Source organism: Lates calcarifer, linkage group LG17 (genome assembly GCF_001640805.2).
Source record: "Lates calcarifer isolate ASB-BC8 linkage group LG17, TLL_Latcal_v3, whole genome shotgun sequence".
Classification (NCBI taxonomy): domain Eukaryota; kingdom Metazoa; phylum Chordata; class Actinopteri; family Centropomidae; genus Lates; species Lates calcarifer.
Genome location: NC_066849.1, coordinates 20107711 through 20123467, shown reverse-complemented (window position 1 = coordinate 20123467; position 15757 = coordinate 20107711). Strand labels below are relative to the sequence as shown.

At 42.6% G+C, this 15757-nt stretch overlaps 1 protein-coding gene across 2 annotated transcripts; it reads right to left on the bottom strand.

The window, feature by feature from the left end:
* Positions 1–255: 255 nt before the first annotated feature.
* On the bottom strand, positions 256–14293 carry ivns1abpa (influenza virus NS1A binding protein a). Of its 2 annotated transcripts, none has more exons than XM_018696064.2 (15): positions 14091–14293; positions 8813–9101; positions 8464–8597; positions 7805–7974; positions 7613–7688; positions 7338–7511; positions 6000–6125; positions 4300–4410; positions 3562–3703; positions 3128–3352; positions 2747–2868; positions 2343–2469; positions 2106–2237; positions 1642–1815; positions 256–1478 (listed from the first exon to the last, which is right to left on the bottom strand). In XM_018696064.2, exons 3-15 carry the CDS (start codon positions 8572–8574, stop codon positions 1216–1218), a joined length of 1953 nt encoding a protein of 650 aa, XP_018551580.1. In that variant the 5' UTR covers positions 8575–8597; positions 8813–9101; positions 14091–14293; the 3' UTR covers positions 256–1215. The 2 variants fall into 2 exon arrangements, with proteins under 2 accessions (XP_018551580.1, XP_018551587.1); XM_018696071.2 differs by lacking the exon at positions 14091–14293 and adding an exon at positions 9602–9738.
* Positions 14294–15757: the final 1464 nt, after the last annotated feature.

The window sequence follows — 15757 nt, the reverse complement described above, 5'->3', positions numbered from 1 at the left end:
AATGAAAGCTTAGACAGCAGTGACCAGGACACAGTAATTACTTGACTGTAAGAGCAGAGCCAGGTGGAGATGAGGTGGAAATTAAGTTTAAATTTGAAGTCAGCTGTTGGCAATTGACACAAGGTTTTCTGCTTCTAGCTCTTATCTGGCAACAGCTACAATATAAAAGTTTTAATAGTTTTGTCAACACTATGTCCATGTCCCTGCCCAACATCACTTTTGACACACACTTAAAAAGTAGACTGAAGGCAAAAATCAGATTTAAATGATTTATTAATTAAGAAATGTTACAAATGTGATAATTTTCTCGCTCTAACATTTCTTCCAGAAGAATCTGCCAATGCCTGACACTTTAAAACACAAAAGAAAAAAAAGGATTTTCAGTCAACTGCATCTCTACATACATCAATTAGTTAAAATCACAATAACAAAAGTTTGGTTAGCAGAAGCATGGTTGTGCGTGCACAAAAAAAAATTAACTAAAACTGGCACTGGTTAGATTCACTGACTTAAGCTGTCTGCTACTACTCTTATTTTATTGGTAAATCAGCAGTGTATAAAAAATATAAAAAAGGCCATTATTTAAGATTCAAAAAGCAATCCAGCTTGTTTAAAATTACACAAAAAGCCATGACAGGTGTTTATTAACTCTCACTCTGAGTAAGGCTTCAAACCACTGACCTTTAAATATATGAGCAAAATTACATTTCCACAACAGAAATATTCTTAAATAAACTTTTTAACTTTCAAAAGTCAAACGTCACCACTCCATACTACCACCTTCCAAGTGACCAGCAGTAGATAGCTCATCTGAAAACCCTCAATGAAAGTACAAACCATTCAAGTCTAAGAGAAAAAGAAAAGCACTAAATGTGTATTAAATGTTGGCATATGACAAAAAATGAGGAAGAAACAAAATATATACAGCACGAAAAAACATTGTATGCAATATGCAAAGGCGTCATGTTGCTTTGGGCAACTACCCTCCCCACCCCCCTCCCGCCAAATATAAGCCAGTCTTCACTGAAGACCCCTCACCCCGACACCCCTCCCAATCCCCACCCCACACATATTCGCTCATACACACACAGAACATCACGAAACACGATTACGTCACTAAGCCTGTTAGTTTGGAAAAAGGTGAAGCACTGTGAAACTCCCCAACCCCTTTCTTCCTTCCCTCCTTCCTCCTCCTCCTCCCTGTCTCCCCCCTCTTCAGTCAGAGAGGGGAGACAGGGGCTTGGCACAGTCGTTCCACTCATCCGTCTCTGGGTTGTACACCTCCAATGTGTTGAGGAACTCGTTTCCGTCGAAGCCGCCCACGGCGTAGATGGTGTCGCCCAGCATGGCCACCCCAGCGTTGCTGCGGGAAGATGTCATGCTACCCAGCATCCTCCACTCATTGCGGGCGGGGTCGTACACCTCCACGCAGCGCAGCGCGTGAGAGCCGTCAAAGCCACCAACAACAAAGAGTTTGCCTGGACAAAGCGAGAAACAACATTAGAGAAACGTGACAAAGTTATCACATTCTACACAAAAAATAACTATTCAAATCCAAGAGACACATTTTAATTCTCTCCAAGGAAATTTCTTGTGAACATGAAACTTTGTCACAATTTCATGTTTTGGCTGGGGGCTTACCTGCATGGACAGAGACGCCGGCTCCCCTGCGAGCCACATTCATGGGGGCTATCAGGGTCCAGGTGTTGTTCTCAGGGTTGTAGCGTTCCACAGTGTTCAGGCAGTTCCACGACTCCGCCCCTCCAATCACGTACATGAAGCCATCCAACTCACACACTGCTGCCTGGTGCCTCCCTGAAAACAAATGATTGCTTAATGAATCCAACTTTTCTCCTCCTCTCCTCAGGCTGCAAATAACACAAGACCACGAGTCGCTCTCAGATGAATTGTGTTCCTGATATTAGTCTCGTTCTCAAACATAATGCTCTCTCGGCTCAAGCAATTCAATTTCCCAGAAAGAATAATAGAAGCTCCACTTATATTAAAAACACAGACATTCGTAAGCCTTCCAGAAACTAATGTTATGTGTATCGAACTTAATGAAACGTGGTGCTGAGTGTGTGTAGGACTGTGTAGACACGTACTGATGTTAAGGGAGGCACAGTTGGACCAGGTTTTGGTCACAGGGTCAAAAGCATCACAGTTCTTCAGGCCCTTCTGCCCGCAGGGGTCTGACCCTCCCACAACATAGAGTTTGTTGTTCAAGGAGCAGACACCTTTAAACAGAGAAGAGACAGAAATGAGCTACTCTAGCTTAGTATTTACAAGATGGTACTTATATGCAGCAATCAGTTAATGAACTGTTGCAGGGAGAGACGGACCTGCATTGCAGCGGTTTGTCCTCAGCTCTGGCACTTGAGTCCACTCATCAGCATGTGGGTCGTACGTCTCCCCGCAGCTCAGCTCGTCAGAATGTCCATTTGATCCTCCAATCACGTACAGCTGACCCTGTGAGAGGAGTAAACGGACAAGTCGTTAGGTGATACATCAACCTGACACTCATTTAAATATTTGTTGCCTTACACACTTGAAACCTACTCACATTACGTTAACAATTTAGAAACCCAACTATTTGAACAGGGAATAGGTAAGAATGAGAGTATTTGCACAAGGCAATTGAGACCTGTTTGAACACAGGAGAAGGTGCACGTCTAGGCCAGTAGTCAAAATGTCACTTCATTGTAGAGTCAATAAATCTGAGATAAAGATAAATGGTAAACCGTACCATGAGTACAGCCATTTGGAATCGAGCCCTTGGAGTCCGCATGGGAGCAATGAAAGTCCAGCGGTCCTCCGTGGGGTCATAACACTCCACAGTCCTCAGACACTCCTCTCTGTTGTAGCCTCCTGTGAGATCACAAAGATGCACAAAAGGTCAAACTCAGGATGTACTATGTTTCTCTAGCACTTACATAACTACCTATTAAAACAGAGAAAGGTCAGCTTGTCACTGAATATTAAGCCAACAGAGAATGATATATATATATATATATATATATATACATATACATACACACACACACACACACACACACACACACACACACCAAATTATATGCCTCACATGATACCATGCGGTTTTAGTTAAATCCTGTTTAATACCAACCTGCTGCAATGAGTCTTCCATTCAGGGCTGCGGTGCCCAGGCCAGAGCGAGCATAATGCATGGGTGAGAGCGGGTGCTCCTCCAGCTCCTCGGGCTGGGCCTCGAAGCTGAGGCTCTTCATCAGGCAGGGGGTGGCAGAGGGAGAGGTCTGAGGGCTGCTGCGACCGTGCAAGAAGATCACACACAGCACTCCGTCCAGCACAGCCAGACACAGGTAGGTGTTGTCTGGAGGGAAGATTCGAGATTGTTAAGAGTGACTTGAGGGAAAAAGGTTTTGAGATTGAGCTCATAAAGTCCTTTCAAGTAAAGCTGATCAGTTTTGAAGTCTTGAAGCCACCAGACTTCTGAAATTAATCTCACTTATTCTTCCTGCACAGCATCTATGAGACTTGTGCACATACAACACATGTAATTCATAACACAGACAGACTTACTTGTGGTCTTCTCAGAGGCGATGTACTTCCACTCTCTCCTGGCGGTCTGTTTGGGGGCATTTGCTGCTTGGTTGGAGGGTGACAGGCTTCCTGAGGAGCTGCAGCTCATCTGTCTCTGGGTGCTCTCTCGTACCGGTTTCTTCTGCAAGAGCACAGCGCAGCTACAGAAGCCAAGCTTGCACCACAGGCCCCCCCATGGCCAACACCACCTGATCAACACCCAAACCTACGCTTTGACCCAACTGGTCTGATGTAGACGTGACATGATGAACCAGCATTAATTTTGTCCGGGTATGTACGGACATCTCAAGCCATCAGAAGCCAACAACACAGCACTGCAAACTACAGTCACAGACCACGCTACAATCAGGTCTGACGGCACACAGTTCAGTCACAACTCAAAATACTGTAGAGCATAAAAAGCAGAAACAGCCATCACTGCCCACGCTCAACTGGTTGAAATTAGCTTAAAAATGAAAACGTGGTTTTAATATATGCTCAACAGCACAGCCAGGCAGGCATCATAGCTCATTTCTTGCTGATCTACTGATATTAGTTTTTAGACTGTGGCTAAGATGTGGTATTAAATGAGCCAGATCTACATCTAGCCAAGCACAGGTTGTCTAGTATTTGTATGCATGGCCAGGCACAAGCCGTACAGTAAAGCTACACACTGCCAAGCACAATGTGGTAGAGACTTCATTACAGTGAAGCCAGGCACAAGATGCTGTTGAGTACCTGCACAAACTGAAGGTGGTCCTCCTCGCCACCAAACACCTCACTGTGCCCTTCAATCACCAGCCCTCCATCCACCAGCTTATGGTCAGGTGAGTAGTACAGCGTTTGCACCTGTAAGACAAACAGGAACAACACACCTATGTGGCTGTCTCCATGGCAACACACTGAGAGCCCCAGCATGAGGGGGAGAAGGAGGAAGGGGAGGAGGACGAAAGGGGGAGGGGGTAGTGCTGTGAAGAAGAGGAGGGGGAGGGGACGAAGGCCTGGATCTTCAGTCCTTTGAATGCATAGCCTTTAAAAAGACACACACGCCGTTGCCACTGCATAGAGTGGGTTAGGTATTTGAGCTCAAGAAGGTATCCGACAGTGGCTCTCCTTAATTTGCATCTAAAAAAAGACCTGGTGAAGAATGAAAGGCTGCATCTGGAAAAATCTTCTGTGAGGAAAGGAGGAGGAGAAGGAGGAGGGGCTGCATGTGGCCCTCTCTCCACCTCTGCTGCTTGGAAACCGGTCCTCTAGCTGAAGAAGTTGGTCATTGTGATGGCAGCCACAATAGGCAGTCAAATCCAGGTGACTAAAGACAGTAGTGCGGTTGCAACTATCAACAACTATCAAGCTTATGCTTGAACATTATCCCGTGATAGATTCAAATCTAACAAGAAATAAAAGCAAAATGCCCTGACAAAATAATACAGAGAGGACATTGGTTGAAGTCACTCAGTTGCCCATCTCAAGAGGAAATTTTAGATTTTAGATTTTTGTAGAAATGTGAGAAATTGCTGAAAATTATAATTCCACCTGGACGGTTAATAATAAATTTATAGTCCAGTGAAATATTATTGTACTGAAATCACCATTCTTATATGTAATACTGTTTTCTGTCCAATGCCTGATTTGGGTGGTTCTTGAACATATGTAAAGTGGATAGATAGGCCTGTATTAGCATGTAATGTACTGTTATGTGCAGTAAAGAGACATTCAGTTGGATGTCTTTGTTGCTAAAGGTTTATGAACAATGTTTTCTTTTAAATGCAGAAATGGGATGCATCTGTATGTGTGGCATGGACAGATGGGCGCACAGTGCTGGCTGCAAAGAGAGGCTGCTGAGAGGCAGTAGTGCTCCTCTCCTCCCTCTTTTTTCTCTGACTCATTACCCTGGTGGCTCAGTCCTGGCTCCTCAGTCTGGTCTCCTGCTGCTGCTAATAAACCTACAGGAGAGATAAATCAATGGGGAGGAGCGCCTGTTAGTGCTGGAGCAACAATCACGCACCTGTTCAGATAGTAAAGTGGCAGTGAGACAGTAGAATCAAGGGTTAGACCTTTGAGGACCTGTGTTTACATGTTTCAGAGGAGAAGAGCAATGTAATTCTCAGATGAGGTTGTATGTAAACCAACCACGTACCCAAAATAGAACAGTGGAAACAAAAAACAAGAGCAAACAGCAGCTCTTTTCGGCTCACCTCTAATGTGTAGTATGGGTCAGGGGTACAGAGTTTCTTACTGCAAAAACCTCAACAAATCAGAGGAAAAAAAGAACAATCCTGACATAGCAGCATGACAGAGGCATGCTATTTCTATTTCAGCCCCCTTAATGACTTCTTAACGTCAAAAACAGGAGGAGTCACAAGGAGGGGAAGGGGCAGGTTAGGAATGAAGATCGACCTGAGAGTTGAGAGAGAGTTATATGCCCTGGTACTGACCTCCTCCATCAGTCGTTCCAGTTGGTCTCCGTTCTCCCAAAGGCTACGCTGCACCCAGTTGAGTACCTTGGAGTAGAGCTTGCCATTGCTGGGCAGGGTCAGGTTGTCTTCTAGCATTACTTCTAACTGTAAACACACAATATGATGATACCAGAGTTAGATTCCTGAACAGCAGGGATAAAGTGAATGCATAACTGAGGAAATCAAAACCATGGCCTTTACTGCTCAAGAAAACTTGATCTCACTGGCTGATTACTACTCACCTGAGTCTTAGGAGCAATTGATTCATTACTTTGTGCCTATACAACTGCTTAATTTTACCACAGTGATAGGATTCACCATAGTATCATATTAAGTTGCCTGGCACTCATTAAACTACTAAACTCCTGGTACAAAATGGAAGAGCTACATTAAATTAATGGATTATTTACTGGATGAAATGCATTTTAAATGTCCCTGGACTGAATTATGCCAAATTAAAGGCTTGGGTTGCTTTCATATTTTTTTTGTCCTCTGTTTAAAGAAACTTAATTATTTTCCTTTGTTTTCTCCAAAGGGGGGCCCAAAGGGGGACTGAAGCAATTACCTAATGGGCTAAATAGCTGCCAGTCATTGATGTCTCTCATAAATGATCAATGCAGGCCATTTAACAGGTTTGTGGTTCACTTAACCATTGGATTTTAGCTACCAACTGGGGCTGCAACAAACAAATGATTTACCAATAGATCATTTTTCAATAAAACATTATTTCAATGAATTATTTATTTCATAAACAGTCAAAAGCCTAAAAAAAAACTGGAGGAAAAAGCTATTTAACTGTAATTAACAAAATGTTAGTATTTGACAGATAGAAGTATTTCACTGTCAAATAAAGAAGTCACAATTAATTTGTGACCAATCAGCTAATCATTTCAGCTCTACTCCCAGCTCTTGTACAATTTTAAATCAGGGTAAAGCACAATGGAGGCCCATCCCAACACGGCTCCAGGTGATTTACCCGACTTGGACACGCTCAATCAGAGAATTAGCTCAGTATGGTACCTCGTGTTGTCTGCACATTGAACAAAAACCTAGAAAATGTAACCCGCCTACACTAGGCCTTACCATTGCATACATTTAAGCCCTCTGCCCTAAATACATTCTCAGCTGGCTTTAGCGGTAGGAAAATCTATAAGAGGCACACCTTCATACTGTAAGTATTGTTAATCTCATGTCAAAAGGCATAAAGGTAAAAATACAAAGCGTAATCCAATGTTTGTTACTCAACCTAAGACATCCAATCCTGGCTGGAGCAAAAAGAACACTTTGATTATTGCATTTGCAAATTTAAGCTACTACCTTGAGGCGGGGAAGTTTGAGGAAGTCCTCCTGTTCAGACACTTCCAGTAGATGGTCTTGGATGAAGGCGTCCACCTTGGCCAAAACTCTGGCGTCTCCCATAGAGCTGGCAAAGTTACGAAAGGAGATGGCGTTCTGGGAATCCATCTTAGACAGCAGGTAGTCGCCACAAATCTGGGAAGTGAGTGGGAGATTTTTGGAGTAAATTATTCGTTTCATTTCTGCATTTTGAAGGATCAAGTTACAACTCTACTCCACAAACAACAACAACAAACCTGTTTGACTCGCTCCATCTTGAACCTTTTGGCTGCAGAATAAACTTCCTTGACCAGCTCTTTGTCTGCCTTTAGTCTGTGTTGCACAAAGAAAAACAGAAAAACTGGTTGTTAATCATTTTCCAAAAGTTGAGAATTTTGCAGTGATAAGATCAGAGGTTAAAAAGGTCAAAGGCCAAAGGTGCTACTAACTGGGCAGTATAGGCATAGTTGAGCAAGATCTCCACAGCCTCTGGGTCCAGGTCCTCAAAAGTGACATGTGAGACTCCATGAGGCTCAATGTCACTATTAAAGATCTCAAACAGGTAGGGACTGCAGCAAGCCAGAACAGCACGGTGAGCCATCAGCTCATGACCACACACCTGGACGAACGAGGAGAGAGGAGGACAGACTTTTAATATTAGGGGTTAGATAGTCTTGTTCTTTAGTTACAATAATGATAATTCCTGATTGTCTATAAAAGGTCTGCATCATACAAATGGTGGTAACAGATTCTCATACTTGAGATATGAGCAACTGAGACAACAGGAAATATTCATGTAAATAATGAAGTCTTGGCATGACTCACTCGCAATTTGAATACAACAGAAATCACTCAGCACTCAAACCCAGGGAACTGTGCTGTACATTTCTTTAACTGCAAGTCTATACATAAATTTAGCTTGCCCTATCACCTTATGCATCTCAAAATGTTTTGTTTTCTCAACGAACATGTTTATCATTTTATCCTCTACGGTACCCATTGCTGCTCAGCTCTTATTTTTCACAGAATGAGTCAGTGGCTTCTCTGAAAAAGTGAAATGGACCATGTGTGTGTGTGTGTATGTATGTGTGTTTGCATTAAACCATACCTGCAGTCTAACATCGCAGAACTGACCACTCTTTCTCAGAGCGTTCATTTTGGCCACGGTGGAATCCAGGAAACTCTCATCCTCAAAGATCAAATAACCATTTGGAATCATCTTGATGAATTTTAATAGTATTCCTGAAGAGAGGAGGTAAAAAAAATTCTGCTTTTATACCTAAAGCAAGAATACCCAGCATGCATGTCTTCTGCACCCTTTCCAACATGCTTTCAGCTGTGCAACACTGTAAAAGCTGTCTCTATTAATTGATGACCACAGAGAGGGGATCAGGATTAGGTGCCTGTAATGTGCATTGTGTTTTATAATCTGTCCTATGCATTAGTCATGGCCTTACCTAATAGAGAATAATGCAAATCCAAGGAAACACCACTGCTGAGAGTAGAACAGGAACCAAAGGTAGGCAAAGCAGACTGAGATCACAGTGGAACTAAGTCTTCTTCACCCGAGGAGAAGGATGGGGGGTTGTCAGAAGAAATGCCAGTTGACGAAACGGGCGTGATCAGTAGGGAGAGGGGGAGCAGCCGCACGGACAAACTATCAGGCTTGAAGCGACTGTAATCAAGTCCTCGGGATCCCGTTGGCTATAGAGTTGTACTTATTCTGTGTTGGTCATACATTATAACCTAAAAGAAACAAAAGGAGAAAAGAGACATGAGTTTGGTTCATTCTTTTAGCTAGAGAAAGAGCGAGTGGCTTATTTTGAAATTGATGCTGCCTGTTCTTGGCACTTGAGTAACGCCAGCATGACTCAGTTCCACGTGGTAAATCGAGGCAACCTCACGGCACAGGGAAGGCAGATGAGAACACTGCCCTGCCTCCCTCCTTTCTCCTCATCCACTTTCAGTGTCCCTTTCATGAGCCCAACATTTTCCAAACATGCAGTAGACCTCACAACGTTTCCATATTCCCCCACATGCATACAAAAATCAAAAATCTGAATCAGGATACATTGACTTCATTTGATTGAATTATCCTCATCCTCAAAGTTCAGGAAGAAAACTGAAATTCAGCATTTTATTCCAATATGCTAAACGCCAAAAGCTGTACAACACTGGTAGCTAAGCCAATGCCTTTGATACTCCTCTCTTACAACAACCTCCATTAACGCTTTAAATCTCCACACCTGCTGCTACGTCCCACCAGGCCAAGCAAGACCACTTAATCCGTCTCATGCCTTCAGCTCTGTTTCCGCTCTCTCTGAAGCAAGGCCACTCCAACTCTATCTTATGTGACAAGCCCCTTTGGCTGGCTCCTCCCTATAGGAGCTCTTTCATTAAGCACTGACCTATAAGGAGAATGTAGGAGGGAACAACTTGTGACAGCTAGTCAACTGGTTAGATAGCGTGATGGTCTTTTTTAAGCAACTGCGTGGCTGCACTATGAATTCTGGTTGGCCATCCATAAACCATGTAACCCTGGCCCACAAGTCCCACCCTCATTCGCATGTCACATCCAATAGAGATCATCCTATCTCTCTCCATTTCAAGATATTTTTATTCTGCTGTTAGAAGAGTTTGGATTTCACAAGTCATAAAGCCTCAGGCAGCCCAAACTGAGCCAAACAAATCTCACTTTTACCAACGAGCTCTTCACAACAAAATTTAACACAACTGACTTAATTCGGGGGCTAAACACGTCACCGATATGCCATCTGCACTCTGAAGCTTGGTGCATAAATTACACTGCAATAGTTTTATCACCATCTCAGATGGGGGGAGAGAGGACAAGACAGACCAGAGAAGCTACCCCACAGTCTGAAATTTTATCCACATACCATGTGACAGGGTTTTCCTTGGTAGCCTAGCTTTGTTCGAGTGCCCGACTTGTATGCGATTCCAGCTCATTAAAAAAAAGCTGTGATTTACTCATTTTGATGCACATGTAGTGTACTTGTCAGTTTGTAGCTTCTGTCAGATTTCAGATACCAGCATGTGAATCACTGATTTTTTATGTAAAATCCATAGTTTTGTTTGCAGAGCTTTTAACATTAGTATCTGGAAATGATGGAGCCCTGTAACAGATAACTGCAGGTCTCTACTCAAAGGAGACATTTGACAATTTTTTTAGTCAGCCACACGGACAATGTAAAACAAAGAGTTTATTATCAAACTGATTCTTTAATCTTATGGGTTTATCTAAAACCTTTTCATGTCCAGCTGCACCGTGCATAATCCATGGTTAGAAGCTAGAAAGTTATCTGCTCACCCAACATAGACAATGTAAAAGACAGTTAGGCTGACACTGACACAGACAGACAGTACGCTCTTTGTATGCTGAAATAATAACCTTCTGCTCCACGGTCAGATGGTTTGGAGGAAAGGTATACAAACACATTCTTGCAAACCCAAGGCCATGTGTGAAAGGCACATTGTACTGAAATAATATTTTAATATTTTTCTCTGACGGTTGTTTTCAGCCAACAAAAAAATCTTGCAGTGTAAGACATTAGTGAAGTCTGAATTCAGCCAACGGTTATTTTCCGCTGCCCTGAGCTATGCCTTCTCAGTAAATAATTAAATAATTCCTATAACAACAGCAGCATTGAAAAGATGCCAAGCAACTGGTGGAATGAGGAAACCACAATGCAAGTTTGGTGCCAAAAACCACCATTACATATTACACTTCCAGATTAATTAGTATGCAAGATGATGATTTATGTACCAGTCATCTAAACTATCATCAATCCAATATTTAAAAATCACCCAAAAAGCACAAATACATGTGTGTACTTGGCCACTCAAATCCAGTGACCCACTTAACTCAAAACCACACAACGCAGTGCGAGTTTAATCATCATAGTATCAGAAGGAAAAACTGAAAATTATGTTTAGATCAGACTCCTTAGCCTCAGACAGTGTTTAGCTCTTTTTTTTTCCCCCTTTACCCTTTTCACAATTACGCAGCGCAATGTGAAGAGAAAATAAAAAGGAACAGAATGTATGAAGAGAGGATGATGGCGATGTCAGTCTGAGAGCAGAGAAAGAATAAAATGAACCATGAAAAATGTATTGCTTTGTTCCGAAAAAGTGCCATGCATTATTTGACGCTGTCAGCTGAGTTTCATTTGAGACTTTCTATCCAAAGAGATGTTGATCATGTGTAGTATGACAGATAAAACACATACTGAACATACGTGCATGCCATGCTGCTCTACTGTTTGGGGTTTGGCAACCCATGTGTGACAGGTGGATGTGTAAAACTACTGCCACAGATTTTTATGGGTAAACGCACAAGCACGATGGCACATGCTAGAAATAGTCTTTTTGTATTGCACTGAACAGCATTTTCAGCAAGGCTGGCATGGAAAGCTGTAATTCACCCTGTCTGTGCGTGGATGGAGGGAACACTGACCTAGTTTTGTGCAGTTATGCAACATCTGGCAGGAGACTTCTTGTGAAGGCTCAAATGCTCAACTCCTCCACATGGTTGGGTCCACCATGCTCGCCTGTTGCCTTGTTCCCTTCCCATTTCCCCAGCTAACACTTAACGTAACTGCCAGGCAAACCACGCCCTTAATTCTCTAGAGAATTCTTAATATAGAGCTGCTACCTTAATCTCAGCTGTGATTAAATAATAATCTCCTGTAGACTGATAAAACAATCTTATGCCATTACCAGTGTTACTCTGGGGACCAGCACACAGCAATTCAGGTATGAAGTCCGACTGCATGGAAAATTCTGTGTTAAGCATGTCACACACTGACTGTGTATTAAATTGTTGCTCTCAAGGGAGATGGCTGCTTTGATCACTTGTGTGGGCATAACATTCATGACCAAAAACTAGACAGCAAATGGTGAAATAACAATCACCCAAATTTTAAATATAGACAAAACAGTCAGACATACTTTGTGAGCTGGAAATGCAGATCTACAGGCATGCGCCTAACAACTGGGGAACAGGGGAAGAGAACAAAAGCCTGAAAGAGAATGGGTGAGATTGTTCACAACTTTGTCACAGAGGGTAGCTCTGAATGTATTTTCTCTCCATTTTTCCATCTGATTAGTCAGGCACAAAAGTGCAGGTCTGACTCTGAACAATCGATGCTTGTTAGACACCCCTCCAGTGGTGAAGAGAGGCACTGCCAGATATTTCACCCAGTTTTACTGTGTGGAAATTTACCACTTAAATTTAACATCGTCTGGAGATGATGCTCTAATAAGGGTGTGACAACAAAAAATGAAGGCAACAGTAAACACCATTAGTTGTGTTTCTATACACATACAAACAACTTACAGCCTCGATCTGAACAACAGCTGAATTGACACCAAAATATCCCAAATACAACAATGAAATGAAGGCAGTAAAAATGCAGATGAAGTCAAATGTGTTTTGAGAAATCAGAATCACCCTCCCATTTTCAAAAACTACAGCAACTGAATTCCCACTACGGAAAGTAAAAATGAGAATATGTCTGGGAATCCCCACTCAAAACAGTAAGGATGTTTTATTAATCATCTATTAGATAAGACTAGGCTGTTAAATGTTTTTTCTACTTTTCATAAAATCATTGGTTTGTAGTATCATTATAGAATTTTCCACGTGGTAACCGGATTAACAGCCCAGTTGGTGGAATACTACCATGGCACGAGGCAACCTGCCGCCGGGAGACACTACTTACTGGAGCACTTTAGGAAATGTGACTCGTTGAGAATCGGCAAGACAATTTCCTTTAACTAGACAATCGATACCGTAGGCTACAGTCAACAGTGCTCAGAGTCGACAGCAACAGTGTGGCGTCAATATTAAGTCAAGACTTGGTCACAGCCCATATAATCGGACACAATAATGGCACTAAACGGAGGGTGAGCAAAGGACAGGATGTACCCATGCTATGTTACCCACCCTGCCATACCCCAAGTGAGTAAGACCTACAATTGGACATCCAGAAATGCCATTCATGTCCCTGTCTCCTCCTCCGGTGGAGTAATGTACCGCTAGGGCCATGATGTCTGGCGGTGTGCCAGAAGTCATATAGCTAGTCTGTACATAAATCCCGCCACCAGAAACTGGGTCAGGAAGAGAGCCCCCAGAGAATCTGATCAACTGAGGGACAATACAAACACTTTAGCGTAGAAACGAGACGGGCATTTAGCTGGAGCCGAGCGGCTAGCAACCTGAAGGAGAGATGAAGCTAGTGCATGTTAGCCGACTATTAGCGAGACAACCTGCTGCTTAGCTGGGGATGGGGAGCCATGAGACAACCACACCGGCATAATTAATTACATCGGACCGTGGCGAATACATTCAATTTTTGCCTGCGTCCGTGCTCAAGACGAGAAACAGTTCTCTAAAGCTGGCAATATGAGCTTAATATCCGCGTTGTTAGTCACCTCCAGCTGTAACGTTATGCGGAAAACGGCGGTTTGTGTGACATTGCGCGCGCCACTAATGTTAAAAGCGGCATTTCAACCAGACACCAGTTAACTACCATTCATTTAAAGCGCAAAATTAATGTCTCGCACAAGAATAACGAGCCCATAAACACCAACTGGTTACCAGTTTAAGATTTAACGGTTTCTCCATATGTTCAAACAGTGACTTGTCAAAGGCAGCAAACAGCATCGTTTCCTCTTTGAGGTTTTACTTTAAAGAAAGAACGAAAAAAATCTTACCTGAGGCGTTTGACAACAAACGATATTAGACATATTTAATGCGAATTCAGAGTCGGTTGGTTCGGATTTGGGTAAAGACGCAACGCGACTACAGGCACGGCTTGCTGTGGTAGTGACAGGCGTTTGTTCTCGTTTTGTAGGAGAAGCACGTCCACTCTCCGTCTAGTCTCAACTAGCTCTGGCAGGATGGCCGGGTGGTGACGGTAAGTGCGCGGTCCCGAGAAAAGCTACACGACCGCCACGCCGCCTATGACGCAGCAACGGTGGGCGGTCCTACCACGCCTATCTCCGCTCTCGAGGTGATGAAATCCAGGGTGCAATCACAGTGTGTGGGTGTAGTACAGTATAAGGGAGAATCAAAGGCATTCAAAGGAAAAAAGAAAAGAATTGAAGGGCAGTTGCTATCATTGTTGTTGGCACTTGTTTTTCCAGGAATTACAATTCAATCAATCCTCTTGAACTGGGATATAATTCAAAGTAATGATATACACAGTAAATGGTGGAAAAATACACACAGATAGGTTCACACTTTTTAAGACTGTCTTTAAACAGTTAGGTGGCTGTATAGTAATATCAGCCATTAAAAAAAATCCCTTCCTGATGCAGTAAAGGACTTTTTGAAGAAAAAAAGCATTTGTGAAAGGAGTGGATTTAGTGAAAAATAATAATACAATAGGGGTGTCCTCTAAGTTTATGTCCTCTTTTGTATTTGTTTTGTTTGATTTGCTTTTTAGTTTTGTCAAGTGCCATAAATATGTATGCATATGTCTGTATGTAAATAATCTGATAAGGTACAGAGGTACTCATAGTCCTCTTTCTGTGCAAAAAATATCTTCCAAAGTTTATCTTAAACTTACACAAGGCATCAGTATTCTATGTTAAACAAATAAAGTGAGTATCTTACACTTTTGACTTGGAAATTCCCTCTTATTGTCACTATCCTTCATCACAACGAGGGAGTTTTACATTAACTTTGAGGATTCTCATACATTCAGATCAGCTAAAGAAGGGAAGAATGTAAAGGAGGAGGGACCATAAAAAAACAAATGGTTAAGGATATCGGGATGCAAAGATGGACAGAGAGAAGAAAGAAATGAAGATAGATGATATGATGGATGGAGTGCTTCAAACTTCTACTTAAGCACAGTAGATTTCCTGACTAAATGTATAAAGTTATGAATATGCAACTTTGCCCTCAAGTGTGAAGTCAGACAGCAGGTGAGCTATAACAGTGCCTGTGTTTCTGCCTAATAGGATTCAGCATCTGGCTTACAGACACCTCAGCAAAGTGGATGCTTGCTGAGTGGTACTAGCATTATTCCTCTGCCTCTTGCTTGACATGTCTGTATGGGATTCTCCCTTTTACATTTGATGTCCTCTGCCTTTTGCTATTCAATTTACACCGCCAGTGTGCCACATTTACTACCGCATAAATCGTTTGAGGTCCATTAAGAAGGAACATCCAGGTTAAACCCTCTATACTACTGCACAGACATCATCATCATAGAGGAAGAAGAACCCATTCACCTGCCCTGGCTGAAAAGAGCTTAGTACTACCTCAGTACGTCGGTAATTAGATTAGAGGATAAGAATTGCTTCAATACCAATGTGTCAGCCACCCTTTGTATCTGCGTGGTGAGAGTGTGCATGTCTGTATTTGTGTGCAT

Excerpts from the sequence above, each read along its gene's own strand:
- ivns1abpa (XM_018696064.2), bottom strand. The coding sequence starts at position 8,574 with ATGATTCCAAATGGTTATTTGATCTTTGAGGATGAGAGTTTCCTGGAT. Across the intron at positions 2,470-2,746 it reads TCCAAATGGCTGTACTCATG|GGTCAGCTGTACGTGATTGG; the intron begins GTACGGTTTACC and ends CTCCTCTCACAG. Across the intron at positions 1,479-1,641 it reads CGGCGTCTCTGTCCATGCAG|GCAAACTCTTTGTTGTTGGT; the intron begins GTAAGCCCCCAG and ends CGCTTTGTCCAG.